The sequence below is a fragment of the Seriola aureovittata genome, chromosome 1 (assembly GCF_021018895.1).
Source record: "Seriola aureovittata isolate HTS-2021-v1 ecotype China chromosome 1, ASM2101889v1, whole genome shotgun sequence".
NCBI lineage: Eukaryota > Metazoa > Chordata > Actinopteri > Carangiformes > Carangidae > Seriola > Seriola aureovittata.
Window position 1 is genome coordinate 14,610,050 of NC_079364.1, and position 15,933 is coordinate 14,625,982.

At 40.1% G+C, this 15,933-nt stretch overlaps 1 protein-coding gene across 2 annotated transcripts in view; it reads right to left on the reverse strand.

The window, feature by feature from the left end:
• The window catches only part of pde3b (phosphodiesterase 3B), a 41,213-nt gene that overhangs the window by 5,761 nt on the left and 19,519 nt on the right, over positions 1–15,933 (reverse strand). Inside the window, exons 2-12 of one of the 2 annotated variants that reach the window (XM_056372508.1) lie at positions 8,709–8,759; positions 7,432–7,680; positions 6,032–6,183; positions 4,617–4,717; positions 4,279–4,510; positions 4,068–4,159; positions 3,459–3,625; positions 2,757–2,912; positions 2,028–2,139; positions 1,701–1,814; positions 182–381 (exon numbers count right to left, since the gene is read on the reverse strand). In XM_056372508.1, coding sequence (XP_056228483.1) covers positions 182–381; positions 1,701–1,814; positions 2,028–2,139; positions 2,757–2,912; positions 3,459–3,625; positions 4,068–4,159; positions 4,279–4,510; positions 4,617–4,717; positions 6,032–6,183; positions 7,432–7,680; positions 8,709–8,759 — 1,626 coding nt within the window. The remainder of the gene's footprint in view (positions 1–181; positions 382–1,700; positions 1,815–2,027; positions 2,140–2,756; positions 2,913–3,458; positions 3,626–4,067; positions 4,160–4,278; positions 4,511–4,616; positions 4,718–6,031; positions 6,184–7,431; positions 7,681–8,708; positions 8,760–15,933) is intronic. The other variant, XM_056372514.1, reaches the window with a different exon arrangement.

Genomic DNA, 15,933 nt, shown 5'->3' on the forward strand with positions numbered 1-15,933 from the left:
TTCATACTATATATAGCTTGGCTTTGCATTATGACGCATGTAAGCATATAAACCCATATTTTGAAGATGTGATCCTTTGATTCTGTAAACATGAGTTTTGCTTTTGCGTCCCAGTGAGCTATAATAAATTGGTTGATTCAATCAACAACACTTTCAAGTATCGATAAATGCGATGGTTTACCTGAGGTGCATTAGTGGCTACTAGAAAGGCATTTGTGCGACCAGGATGGTCATAGTCGTGCATTGCAGCTGCTACATAAAGAGCCATGAGCTCCAGGGCAGGTATGTTCCAGGCCAGGCAGCCATAGCTGTCATCTGAAATCGAGGAGCTCTTTGAGGAGGCGTAGGATATCCTGCCTGGAGAGATCCCACTATCTGAATCTGGAATGTGACAGCAAACAAGGTGGATGTCAATGAAAAGTGTAGACCTTTGGCGTCTTTGGAAAAACATGTTATAACTGCAGCTTTTCCCCACCTTTATTCCACAATTTAAGCAGAAATTGGATTAAATGCAAAAAAGGAGGACAGAGAGAAAATTTAATATGGCCATGTACACACACACACACACACACACACAGTTCTACTTTCATTTATTCACTGTTTTACTCAATTTCTCATATCACTGCCATTTTCTCATCCCCTCCTCTCTATCCCCTCTTATCAAATGACAGCTGTTCTGGCAGCCTCTGTGGCAGACGTCAGTGGATAAGCCTCTGATGATTTCTAATAGAGCTAAAATATTATCAGCAGAGACGAGACTGGGAATCTTTAAACCAAGCCATCTGTGTTCTGTAGAGTAAAGGCCACATCCAAGAAGAGACTACTAAAACCTACAAACAGAATCAGTCAGAATTACTGTATTGGTGACATCAGAGAGCGGGCGATTAATACTGTAGATCAGCAGTATACGCACCTCCAAACAGGTGCTATCAGAAGGAAAGGATAAAGAGTAGGCACACTTTAAAATACAGTTTATTTCTTTAGTTGGTGCTGGATTCTCAAAATCTGTCTAAATCTTCCAAAGAAGATGTTGCAAAAAAATAAATCTCTTGTCTTAACGCCTCGGTTAAAATAATGATAAGCCTAAAACTTTCTCTTCATCGCTACAGCAAGTAGAAGGCAAGATTCTTTCCGTTCAGGAATTCCAATAATGCAGAAGTTTATTCTCGGGAGGAAAACTTATATGACCTACTCAGGAATATTAGTAAGATTATTTTGTGAACGTGAGCCGACTCGAGGCATCAAAAATGCACCACGCCCATTTGACTCTTAGTGTCAACCAGAGATATGTTTTTTCTGTTCTGTTTAACTTTGCAGACATAAATCCTTATCAATGCACATTCACCCACCTAATAAACTGACTTCTTCCACAAGTCGTTCATTAGGATTGGTAGGACACAATGTTTTTAAGTAATTAATGACTATATTTTACATGTCAGATATATCTTTAATATTTATATATTATATTTTTATAGACTGGGAAAGCAACATGGAACAACTATATATAAAACAAATCATGTTTATTTAAAAAAAGAAAAAATGTATTGATGACATAGAAGAAGTCAATTCAGTGCAATGTGAGTAGACGCTGAATGAATGTTGTGCAGACGTATGTCTGGATTAGAACCGGTGCTCCACAAACTGTAACAATAATCTATGACCAATGAGTTTGTGGGCCCACCTGTATCCCTGGTGTTTACCTGTGTCACTTCCTGTCACATGCTCACTGTGGATCTGCTGGAACCCAGGGATTGGTCGAGTGGTCAGGTACCAGACAGCATGGAGCACATCAGTAGCATGGACCCGGTTATGATCTGTATGTTTTTAACCACAATGAGCTTTAATTAGTCTATTTTACCATGAACACCAGTGGTAATTTGAAATTTTAGATAATCAGTCCAAGTAAAGCTGCATCTTAGCACAGCCACACAATAGCTATTTGATTCCTCCAATAATACACACGCACATCCTGGGATAACACAAAAACAAACAGACTTGTTCCATCTCAGAATTTCTTGAACACTCACAGGGAATGTCCCTGTAGCCATTTTCCAGAGCACAGAAGTATGTCATGAACTCCCTCACCGGGATCTTGAAAATTTCAAACAGACACGTATCCTGGAAGAGAGTGTATGTCACCTGAGGAAACACAAGCCAGCGTTACTGAAACACCAGTCAGAAAACGAAGTAAGCAGCACCATCACTGATGTTCAGTGGAACATTAAAATACATTAAGCACTAAAATAAATGTGTGCACATTATTATGCAGAGACAAGAAGTTCACAGGCTGCTGAAACTCTGAAATGTAATCACTTACTGAACTTTGTAATGATTGTAATTGAAGTGTTGTATATTACATTTACAATGCTGTATGTCTGTGATTTGACACTTATTTAGAACAGGTCTCTCTTGGGAACCTTTAAGAAACTGTACTGCTGCTGAAGAGCTAATGTGATGGGCCATTATTTAAGACCACACCAACTCCATAATGTTACAGTTACAATACTAAGCTGTACCAGTACTGCACTTGTGACTCTGTTCACCAAAATTACAAAATCTGAATGGTCACACAAAACTAAACTCTTAAACTCTTCACATAACCAGAATATTTAATTTAGACTACAAGACTCAAAGTGCTGCCATTAAGACATCAATGACAAAATGTCACACTTAACAGAACTGTTTATCTATCTATTCATTAAGGCACATAATACTACAGTTACAGAAGATGGGTGGTTTGTGTTTGTTGCACTAACATAGCTGAGTATCCTTCCGGTCTCCCCTCCTGTTCTGTCCACCAGGTCAAAGATCTGGAAGTTCCAAGTGTTCATCCTCTCCATGAGCGCCTCATGTTCCTCCAGCATGGGATCTAGTCTGAACTCCTGCTCACCCTGGAGACGGACATGCACAAGCTGTACAGATTAGCACATATATTATTTCCATTGACATAGAATATTCTGAACATGTAAACCCTAACCTGCATGATAAATAAATAAATATGAATAAATATTAGATTTTTTGATAATATAGAGAAATAGACTACACTAACCAAAGAATATCTGGAAGATGTTATACAAATGAAGCATATCATGAAGCATTTTGGACAGCTGGAAAAGTTCAATGACAAAGTTTGTTTGCTGAATGAAGTGGGATGACAGGGAAGATTAGTCAGCTAATGAAACCTGATGTTACTATGTAAAGAATACAGTTAAGTTGTTGTAGTCTCAACTCTCAAAGCAAAGTGTTCATGATGAAAACTGAATCCCTAAAATATGCTTAATTGTAAGCAAATTTAGATAAAAGTATGAGCTAAAAGCCTGAAAAGTGACTATGGCAGCCAGGGTTGATGTGGTTGCTTATGGGAAAGGAAATAAAAAGACAAATGGAATAACTGTCCCATGTGCTGTGCTGCAGCAGGCCGTCCGTATTTTAAGCAGAAGCCCTCTGATCAAGCACACCTCTGATTCCTGAGTCTGCTTGTCTGTGCCGCTCGGGCTCTTCTCCTTCTCCTCCTCTGCCTGGCCCTGGTTCCCTGCAACGTCTGGCCTCCCGTCTCCAGACAACTCCTCCGTCACGCTCTCCTCCCTGATCAGAGGCTCACCTGTGAAATCCAGCCCTTCACCTCCTGCGTGCACAGAGCAAGGTGAAGGGAAGAATATATGAACACATGCACACATGCCTACATGTGAGATACATTTTTTTTTTTTTTTTTTAACAAGTTACTTTCATGCGTTTTGAATTGAATTTAAATGACAACGTTGCAGGCACAAAATGTAATGGCTTTTGAATGGACTTGTGAATTACATGTATATAGTATATTTACATTTACTAATTTGAAGATTATTAATACAGTCCTAACTTTCTAGTTAATAACTTAAATGTGTTTGCACCTCTGCCTGTGTTTTTGTGCATCAACTTGCATTCTTGTTGGATTCCAGCACAAAGCAGAATGAACCCTCTAAACTGCTCGCAGAAGTGTTTCTCTTTCAATCCCCAATACTATATAGCACTTATCTGACACCACTCTATTACACTGTATAATGTTCATTATATGTAGATATATTTACCTGAACGCCTGCGTTGAGCCTCACTGGTAAATGGTTGATGAGATTCCCCTGTATCACTGCTGGAAACTCCCTTGAGCATCTGACGACCACAGCTAGGATAAACAGACAGACAGGCAGACACAACAAGACTTTATTGGTATAACCACTGACTAAAAGAGTGGATGATGGATGATGACACAGTAACATGCCACTTCAATACAGCGGGTCTCACCTGGTGCAGAGAGAGAAGGAGGGGCTACGGAAAGCTTGCTGAAAATCGGGGGAGCTGAGGGTGTAGCCCAAGGGCTTGTGCAGGTTCAGGTTGACACTCGGCTTTGTCAGGAAGTCAGCCGTGTCGGGGAACTCCACAGGAGATCGAGTGACAAGTGACGATGAAGAAGCCGTACCTACTGCGGGGGGACTGTGGCTTGGTGAGGTGACTGGGCTCAGGCTAGGAGACGTGCCTGGAGAGGATGAAGGGGGGCGCAGGAAAAGAGACAGAAACAATATTAAGTGAGAATATCAGCAATTAACCAAAATGTAGCGTCTTCTGGAAGTTTTATGTCTCACCTGCTCTCCTGGGCCCTGCATGGTATGTGAGGGTAACAGAGGAAGACCTCTGCTTGGGAATGGTGAGCAGGTTTGCACTGGGCCCATTGGACAGACCTGAACTGAAGCACAAAACACACCCATTCAAATAACTTTTAACTCTCACCCAACTTTTTGCACAACAAAGAATACTCTTTGGAAGCTGTCTCACAATCTGTTGTTTTGCTTCATCTGGTGCACAAAACACTACACTCCAAAGCTACACTATCCTCTGTCAAATGAGTCTTCTAACGTCTCTGAAACAAAAAGTACATGACGATCTTAAACTCAAAACGGCTAATCAGCCATCACAGCTAGTCCTATACTGCCATCCTGTGGACAGAAATAGACACTACACCTACAGTGTCCACATAGCAAGTTTGCAGTGCAGGGAAATTGTATGCTGTGCAACACATTTTTAAAGTTACTGAACAAACCTGATTTAATAACACTACATTTTAACAGTATTATTATTACAATTATTATTATAACACTCAGAAGAGAAACAAGCCTGCGACATGTTAAAGCTTCCTTCTGCTTTAGGTTTCTCTGCATAGGCTGAAACTCACATTGTGTTTACAGGTGCATTTTGATGACAGCAGAAACACAATCGCAGGCAATGAAAGGCACAGGCAGCATTGTAATTTGTGACAGCATCTGTATCTGTTGTTTCTCAGCTGATGACAGCGGGCTGTGTTCTGCCCCATGACGCAGGATTTTGTGGGTTAGCTAGCTAACTTTGGCTTTTCAGTCTCACATAAACAGCTTCAAACCACAACACAGGCAACGGACCAAACCTGAACGCAGTTGTTTATGTTCATTTTTCACAACAAAAAAATCACCTCTTCACCAATCAGCTGTGAGGAAAAGTATCAAATCAGACATATGAAATGTTTTGTAGTACATCGAAGCATAGGGAACATGAGGCGACTGATATGATATAGCTTTGATATACTGTAGCATCATGAGGATGTAAAATAAACAAAGGCCAAAGTAAAGTCTGCAAAAAGAGAACAATATTTACTGTCAAATCTGCCCTCTCCATTCAAAACTAATGGTAAGCTACATTTCTTATGCGATCCTCTCAGTAAAAATGAATAATACACAGGCGACCTGGTTTCCTATGAAGTGTACCATTTCTATTACTATTTTTAAAGTGAAGATGATTTCATGGTTATTCAAAACTCACTAAGCTAACCATTCAAAACTTTTTTCAGGCTGACCAAAGAAAAAACAGCAGACTTGGTTTCCCACAGCTGGAGTACAGTCACATTGTTCAGATCTTGCAAGAACAGCCATTAATCAGATCCAAAATTGGGCAGAATTGTGTGAGCAATTTTGAAGACCAAATGTGTTTCTGTAGGGTGGTGAAGTTTGTGTTGTGTTTGTGTCGGTACCTGGTCAAGTTGAGGTCAGCGTGGGGTCTCTTGCCATTGTTGCGCTCCCAGCGTGAAGAGGTGGAGTCAAGAGGGGAGAGTGCGGAGGACGTGGAGGAGGTGGAACTCCGCCTGGGCTGAGGGGTGGGGAGGCTGTTTCTGCTGCTCAAACCCTGATTGGGAAAGGAAGTCTCCAGTATAGATTTACGTTTTATACACAAAATGAAGACGTTGCTAATGTGAGTCAAACAAAACGCGGCCTCACTCATTCATTTCAGGCCGGTCTTGTGGTCAAAAAGTTTAACCCGGCTCAGCATCATCTGGCAACACAACACATTTGGCCAATCAAATATGTGAATGCCTAGAGATGGGAATTTATAAGATTTTATTGATACCACTGTCATTATCGATTCTGCTTATTGGTCCAATTCTTTATCAGTTCCCTCAACAATTCCTGATCAATTTTCCGTGTGGCAAAAATGCAACTCTCTGAGTCTGAACACAATGTGAGACGGAGTAGGAAAAAGGCATGTATGTGACTCAGGTATGCAAAAGATTCACTGTTTAACTGCTGTCATTTAGGTTCATCTGCTAAGCCATGCAGGGTGGTGTTAATGTTGTTATATATATATATTTATATACACACAGTGGACATTACGTTACCCTGGTTACGGACGTACTTCTCGGTTGGGTAGCAGTGGCACTCGTGCATAGAGGGTCAAATACATGGCATTCCTGGCATTTAAGCCCATGTAGCGCAGAAAACATGAGTCTGACGTCATTGTTTTGCAATGAGCGTAAACTGTCAGAAAAACATGCCAACGTCGATTAAACAAATTGATAAGCTCTGAGGTATTCAATTGTGATAGCTCAGACAATTTGGAGCCGGTGCTCGATTCCCATTCCTGCGAATGGCGTAAATCTGTTATCTACCTTGCAATCATTAAGATGGAAGATAAAATGACTGTTTCTACAATAACTTCCCACACTTGTAAAATCCTTTCTCATGGTGTTAGTAACTGCTATGTGATGCTGTGGTATCTGAAGAGTCAAATAAATGACATTTTACATGACTCTTGTCAGTCAGCGCCCTTCCCAGGACGACTCAGTGATAGTTATCAGTGTCAAGTGCATCAGATGGGGGCTGGTCATTACAAAAAGGGGAAGAATTCAAAACAAAAAAAGATTAAAAAAAAAAAAACCTAGTTAACTAATTCACTTAATATTTCATAACACATGACACTGTGGGCAGACAGCAATGCTGCATAGTTACTGTACTGGAGGTGCAACCAAGAGTCTGATTAAGGAACTTTAAGTGGCTGAGTTAGTTCGTATATTAAGATTCATTCAGTCCCAGGACTATGACCGAAAAGGCCTGTAACTCCATACTAGCTTGGTGCAGTAGTAATGCTTGCACCCACCTTAATGGTTTTCCTGTCACTCCTCTCTACAGAGTCCTCCACCTCATCGCAGGGGTAGAAACCTGGGAAGGGGGTAAAGGGGTTAACCCTGGGGCGGCACGAGCCCGAGAACGTCCCCATGAGGCTGGAGATGCTGCGCAGAGCTGAGATGGTGTGTGGCGACAGAGACGAGTCCATCAGCAGGTCTGACACCAAGTTCCTGGCCTCGTTGATGACTGAAAGATCCACGCCGTTGCCGCTCACTGCACCCTGCCATATGCACACGTACATCACACAGGTTAGGATACATGGAAGCAAAGGCACTTCAGTGCAGCACCCTGTTGGCATGCATGCAGAGTACTCTGTTTTCAAAATGTTTGTGGGAAAGTTTTGTGAAAAGCCCTGTCAGTTTGCTTGCCATGTGAAAACAGATCCAAAATTTTGGCTTTTGGCTTGAGACAGTGTTTTCTACAGGTTTCCTGCTGGAGTGTACTGTGATATGGACAACAGGCAGGTGCTAATCTACTGATTCATGCCACTAACCTAAAAGGCTGTTTGGAATAGTGGTGCTGTTGTAGGAACAACAACATCAGGCACACAATGCTGATGAGGATCCCCCACCTCTTTCTACACTCCAGTGTGCTCCATCTTCATTTCTTTTAGGAATCCCATTTTCCCATAGCTGACTCTGCTGATAGTTACTATTTCTAACTTCCTCTCCTGCCTCAATCCTCTCCTGTTGTCTCTGCTATTAATACAGCCTCTTAAAACAACAGAAAAGGTAACAACAACTATAATATTTTGGAAGGAAAACACATTACATCTAGAGCTCATATGAGGTAAGATGTGTAGTGCTATGCTAATGTCTGAAGTGAAATAATACCCATAAAGTGTAAGAGCAGTCTGTCACAAAATAAGTGTAATCCTTGCTTTTGCTGGCTTTGCCCTGTCTAACAGGAAGGAATAATGACTTTTGGTCTGTGGGAGCTAAATTCTTTGATAGATTACACAAATAGTTCAAACAAGACAAAGAATGTCTGAGTGAGATAAAAAAATGTGGCATGACAACGATTCCAAGGTCATTGTATGCCAGGTTTTACACAATGTGTATTTTGCCTAACCAAAAACCAAATATCAGGAACAGAACTGAATGTACAAGAGGTGATTTATAGACAGCCTCTGCAGGTGGAATACAGAGGCCACTCTATCTGAGAAGACCTTTATGAGCTGTGTGTTACCTGAATGAACCACGCTCATGTACCTTTAAACATGCAAGTTGAAACAAACACAGCACTGACCTGATACTGTGGTTTGTACCAGTGTTTCAGATCCCAGTCCCACAAGATCATCTGAAAAAAAACACAAGAGAGACACAATAACTGTCAGTCAAATGTCATCGTTGTATATGTGTTGGTGCATAACAGAGAACATGAAATGTGTTTACATAGAAAGAGCACAGGCTTTGACCTGTGCTCCACTTTGAGCACATTAGCCCCATGGCTTTTCAGTACGGGGCACTGGCAGGTCAGCACCAGAGCGACAGAGCTTCTGCGAGTCTATTCTGCCTGTTATCTAAACACACAGTGTAGTAACAGTTTACATTAAGGATTTCCTGCACCACATGATGCACTTTCTACTACAGGTATGCTAATGCACACTGCTTTAGCGACAGCAGGCCGAGGCCTTTCACTGAAAGCACAAGAAGAAAAGCAAACCACTAAAACCACCATGGTGCGTCTACAATGGAGCTATGAGATCTTATCTAGCTGCAACTACGTCAATTGGCAGCATTTCCACATTATCTGTTGGTAACCAGACAGCCCTCACACATTACAGCAGTGTACAGTCAAAGTTGGTGCAAAGTTTTGTAACATTAAGTTTTTTCTATGTTAACTATAAATACAATACAAATTTTATAGGAATGAATTAGTTAAGATAGCAATTAACTAGGTCTGTTATACCGTCCACTTATAGTTTTACTCATTCGCACATTTTTTTTAAATGTGCATTGCATTTTTTCAGCCATGCACACTTAAGTGAAAGCACTGACATCTATTACTTTTTACAGTGAAACACATGAAAACATGAAGCCTGCTATTTGTGATCAGTCTAAGTCCAATGTGGCGATTCAGAGGTGACAAGAGGACACCCATGGTATTTTAGATCTCCCTACATGTCTATTTGGGAGAAATACATCAGTTTGCCATGTAAAACCCAGACAGTAAACAAATCAAGGCCACTGTGCAGTCCTACCCCTCACCACAAGGGGGACAGACACTGAAGCCTTATTTGAGAAGGACCTCCACAAACACCAACAACCTGAACCGAACATGTAAACACACACCACTGTGAAGGCTTTTTTAACATCTCAGCCAGTCATCATATTGTCAGGAATAATCAAAGCACAACATATCACATAAAAGATGTGAAAAGTGCATCAACATCATAACAGAACATCAATAGCTTCTACAAGACACTATAATATAATTTTTTATTATTAGGAAAACAAATTCACTTTATTTGGGGAATGCTTTAAATTAAATTAGTTGGAGTTAATTGGTTAAAATGCACTGTTCCACTAGTGTTGTACATTGTCTGGTTACAAAAACAGCACATACCAGTTTTCGAAAGCTACAAGAGCAGGTTTTTAAATAAATAAGAAAAAGTCCCACTTTTGTCTCACAAGTCCCATATTTAAATGGCAAAACATAACTTATATTTGTTTTCTTATACTATGCTTTTTCTGCAGTTGTTTGTAATGTTTGGTTTTATACATTACATGTTTCAAATTACAGCATGTAAGACATGCTGTACATTAAATCTATAACTATGGTTGTTAAACAGATCAGTGGCTCGGCCCCATCTCCTCTAATCAGTAACTGATTCATTGATCAACGTGGGATGTTGGGTGTTTGTCATCAGCATCTGTACAATGCTGCCAAACATTTAATATGGCAAATAAGCCCTGCCATGGCAACCCGACATAGAGGCCAGCAAACAATGCTCCATACACCATGGCAACAGGATGGCGGCAGACGGCTGGAGGACAGAGTTGTTGGCCTTCTGCTTGTTTACGGAGAGACACGGAGGGGCTGAAACAGAGAGGGAGACGGGTAAAAGCTGAAGGAAAGGATGCCATTAAGGAGGGGATGGAGAGTAAAGGACGGAACAGACAGAGATTTTTTTTTTTTAAAAACAGACACAAACACAACTAGATACAATGTGAGTTTGGCCTTCATTTAACTCAACCAAAGGATTGTGTTTTGGCAGTTCCATTTTCTACTGACCCTCGTACTCACATACGCAGCACACACCCAGTGAAACACTCAAATGTCTGCAGTGTGTCATACACTATAGCGTAGTATGTGTACAATCTGTCAACACGTCACCATTACAGCATGCTCCTCTCTTTACCTCTATGTTATCTGTGCACAAAAACATGGACTCTTCCCTAACTCTCACCTAGCTCAGAAAACAGGAAAAGCTGGCTGTATGGGCGCCTACCACCAACCACCACCATCAAAGTGTGTGCCAAGCAACAACTTATTTACAGCGAGGGCCTTCTGCATGTGATGAGATTACAATCTTTCAATGAACAGGAGAGACATTTTCTCTAGTGATGTTATGAAAACATGACATGAGGGCGGACACATAGACAGAGACACACAACTCAGCAGCTGACACTTAGACACCTGTAGACACATGTATGCACACAGACACAAAAGCACATTGCAAAACACATTATATCATGCAATATGAGCATTTCCATTTTATACTACTTTATACTTCTACTCAGCTACATTTAACAAGACTAGGTCAAAACCTGGTATATGATTTTTCACTGGACCACACGGTCAATGTGCAAAATTGAGGACATTGTTGAAAACTGTTGTGGAAACACTGTAAACAACATTTGCATTATTTGTATTCAGCATAGTGTCAGTCGGTTTCAGCCCTTTCTCTTGTGGCTTCTCTCCTACTCTGTGCTCACATATTATTAGTATTTTAATACAGTCAGCTGCTCTCATTTTGTCAGACAACGGAATAAATATGAAGCTATTTCCAAGCTGCTGCTAAAATCCTGATTTTATAAACGTGACGTCGTCTCACACAATCAACCAGAAACAAACAAATGAATAAATAATAATAATAATCATAATAATAATAATAAAAAATAAAGACAAAGACTGTGCTGTGATTTCATCAACATTTACTTGGAAAATGATTGCTTAGAGAAAATATTAGAAGCGAATGTTGCAGTAAGCATATTGTCTTATTTCCAGCAAAAGGGGAAACTCCAACTCAGTCACGTGGCATTCAGCTAACCAATAATGGAACTATGATCACAATCCACGATTATAGGGATATATTGCATTTTTTTTTACTTCACAAGATTTATCTAATACTTGTGTAGATTAAGATATGAATCATGTAATTTATTATATGTGCATTGCTTTAGATTTAACTACCAAACAGTATATAAAGCTGTAGTTAAAACTACCCCAAACTCTACTTGCTACAACATGTTTATTTATCTGAAATAAGAATTATAATGAAGATTATCTAAAAGGATGATAAGTAATATGTACTTTTACTTTTGTATTTTCACACTATCACATTACTATTTTTATTCAGGTAAAGGATCTAAATACTTCATCCACTGCAAGCTTAAGAGTTAGGACAGAGGAAAGTAAACAATATAGTGGGGGACTGTAAATCATGCTATAAACCCAAACTTGCATTTAAAAAGAGTAAAGAAAGACGTCAGACTTTGTGAGCATGTTTGCAATTGCTAATAATATTGTACATCAATATCATAATTTTATATTTACAACTGAGAATATGGGAACATGGCTGCAACCATGTCAGACTGCCTGCGTATTTTCTCTACCCCACACACAGTTCTCTATTTTTAATTTTAGGCTGACACAGATAGGGCTTGTTAGAATGGCTGTATCCCATGTATCTGTCATTCTGTGTAACACTGTGCACACCCACATGTGTATGTGTATGAGGCTTATTTATGGTGCAGGTATTTCCACAAGGGAAATATAACACTATATTTATGCACACCTGCCTGAATGTACAGATACAAAGCAAACAAGGACAGACCCACATAGACAAAACAGACAATAACACAGACAGTGAAACGCTAATGCATGCACTTAAATGCACAGGCAAGAAATAGTAAACATCGAAATAACTCTTCACATACACACAATTATTTAGCATGAGACAAGTCATAAATATTTCCTTACAGGAGTCAATAAACCTGTGCAATCTATTAGACGGCCGGTTAGTCACACCTGCGTGTCATATTAGCTAGGCTGTAACAGTGTGGTGTGAGAGGTGCTGGAACTGATAAAAAGACGCTAATAAGAGCGTGGGGGGCAGAGAAAAGGTATCAATGGCAGGCAGGCAGGGCATTTGTATGGAGAGGAGCAGTGCACTGCTGACGTCAGTCTGCAGCGACACACACAACGTCAGCAGCCCTCTGCACATGCACACGCTGATAATGAATGGGCTCTGGCAGTCGAGACACGCACGGGAAGAAAAGATGATATGGAGAGAGGAAAAGAAAGCAGAGGCTGGCTTGATTCTTTTAAGCCCCTGTTCAGGAAAGAGAGTTAACCAGATGAGAGGTTTGCAGTGTGTGTGTGTGTGTGTGTGTGTGTGTGTGTGTGTGTGTGTGTGTGTGTGTGTGTGCTATTGGTCAGACATTGCTTGAACTGCCAGAATATGGCCGGCCTGTAGCACAGTGCCAAAGCTCAGACAGGTTAGCTGACGGTAGGCCAGCAGCTGAAGGAAGGAGCAGGGATTAAAAAAAAAAAAAAAAAAAAAAAAAACTGTCTCTGAACTTTTGACCCAGACTAACTCACTACAGAGATGAATCCTCCACTCAAGCACACGCAAAATTCACCCATAGGATAAAATATTCTATAAAAAAATACTAGAGATGCAACGATTTTTTTTTATCAACAAAATTAATTTTGTGTTAATCATTAACACTGAATTCAACATTCTCAATAAGAGTTTGAGAATACGGAATAAAACAGGAATCATCACTGGCTGCACAAATGTTTACGATAAACTCTTCCTTCCAGAGTTGCACAGTTCAGAACTTATTGCTGGCAATAAAATGATCCCTCATCGCCAATTCGCTGTAAAGTTTTATTTGTTAACAATGATAAATATAGACTGGCTTTGACATGGCTACCAGTATGTGGTCTTTATAATTCACTTAATCTGACTATCTTTTCCTTGTAGGTTGTCACAGATAATGATTAATACAAAATGGTTATAAAGAAAGAGACTGAGTTCAACAGTGAACTTACATTAACCCCATACCAAAGATGAGGAAGTTAATCAAACAAAAGGTTCATACCCTCATGGAAGTGGTTACGATATCTTTAAAGTAAGAGGAAAGCTTTGACAAAGAGGACGCTTTGCTAAATGTGTCAAACAAAGACATAAATCCCAAGTAAAAGGTACTATACCAGTAAATGCAGTGTCAGATGTGTTCGTAAGCCAAAAAGCAGTGTCTAACATGCTAATAGCACCTTGCTAATAAGCAAGCATACTGGGGCTCAAACTCAACAACAAGCAATTGTGTTAATTAATTGCTTTATTAAATAACAACTGTCTCAATATATTCTATTTTTACTCTTTTTTTCCCAATTTGGTCAGTTTCTTTACAAGGTCACAATTGCCCAACCTGTCACTTTCTGCTTAATTCAAGTTGGTGCAGCAGACGACCAAAGTATGAACTGACTAAGCAGCTGCCTGTGAAAGGTGGGAAGAGACACAGTGCGTCCTCCCAGACAATCTACAGGACCAAAGACTTGTAAAAATCTTTTTTGCATCAGTGTTGCTTGGCTCACCACCGGCCCACAGGTCAACAGGCCCAAACGGGAAAACTCATGGTACTCCAGATGGCTAGTCCGCCTATGGCTGTCACCAGTGTCGTCAGGGCAACCTGGCAGGACCATGGAAAATTCTTTGACTAGGGAAAGGAGCTCGTGCAAAATGTCATCCCTCTCTTTCACACTCATCTACCACTTCACTGGACTGGTGTTGTTCAGCGTCTGCCCTGCAAAAGCCAGCACCTATCAGTGTCATCTGGAGTATCTGTTTCTTTGGATACTGTGGTGTTTGTCCTATTTGGCAACGAGCTGGTGAATTAAAAAAAGAAACAAACACTAATAATGAAATGTCTTCCCAAACATGGTTAAAACATTCAAACCATCCAAGGCATGAACAAGTTAACAATAACAGATTTCTTGTCTTGTTCACCTGGGTGTGAAAAATCCCAGTTTAGACAGACAGAAATGAACAGTTAACAACCAGTTTCAACAAAAAACAAATCCACTGTTGACAAATATTACAACTGTTAAAAGAGTGTCCACTGTTTTTAATTCTTATCTCTGTGCATTTTCCATGGCATTAACATGCAATTAGCAGTCATGCTTCTTTTCTATGTGTTGCAGACAGAAGCTACTCATGGTGTCTGCTACTGTGAGATACAAGAAAGTGAACTACTGCCTTCTAAGTTTTCAGTTTCTTATCTCAATCCTAGGGGCTGGGACTATATAAACAACACCACCAAGCACATAACTCGTTCATTTGACTCAACAAAGATTCAGTTTTCCGATGGCACCCAAGAATACCACAGAAGAAAGCTTTATGGGTATTTATAGAAGCCAGTGGGGAGACACTCAGGCTAATGAAGAGCATGACACAGGCTTTAGAATCAAAGTCACATCACACAGAGTAGTAGAGCAGTAAGAGTATTTTAGAGGTTGATCTGCCATACTTGTGTTTGTTTACATATGGAGTAGAGGACATAAAAGCTACTTTTGGGCACACATTACCACAGAATTTTCACAAAAACAAAATATACAGTGAACTAATGAAAGGGAGGTAATGTGCTAGGGTAAAGAAAGGAAAAGCTGTGGATAAATGCAAATGTATGAAAAGCGAGGGATAGTGAGGAATGGTAGCAAACAACAGGTCTGACATTGGATGTCTTTTGAAGTAATGCCAAATTTAACAGAAAACACTGACATTTAAGACAAGGTTGTACACAATGTTTGCCCGTAGTGAGGCAAAATTTAAATTACCAGGACAATAAAAGCACATACATCTATTAGGGTTTATTCTATTGTTGACTTTATAAAAAAAAAAAAAAAAGATGCCTGTTTGTCTTATCACAAGAGATTGGCAAGAATATCGGCATGTATGACCTTTGGAGAGCGGTGGCAGTGAGCCCAAGTGTAAATACTTAGAATAGTACTTCTCAAAGTCCTTTCTGCTGACACTGATTTGCTGATCTGCAGGTTCATATAGATATCCCAGGTTTACCCAGTGTTAACACCAGCAATTATTAAAAGGACCATTGACCTTGTGACGCACAGAATATAAAATCAGAGCCAGACGAAGGCTTCATATGTCATCAAAAAAAATTGAAGCAGCTGTTTATTAAAGTATGATAAGTATCCAGATCTGCCTCTGACTGGCCTCTCT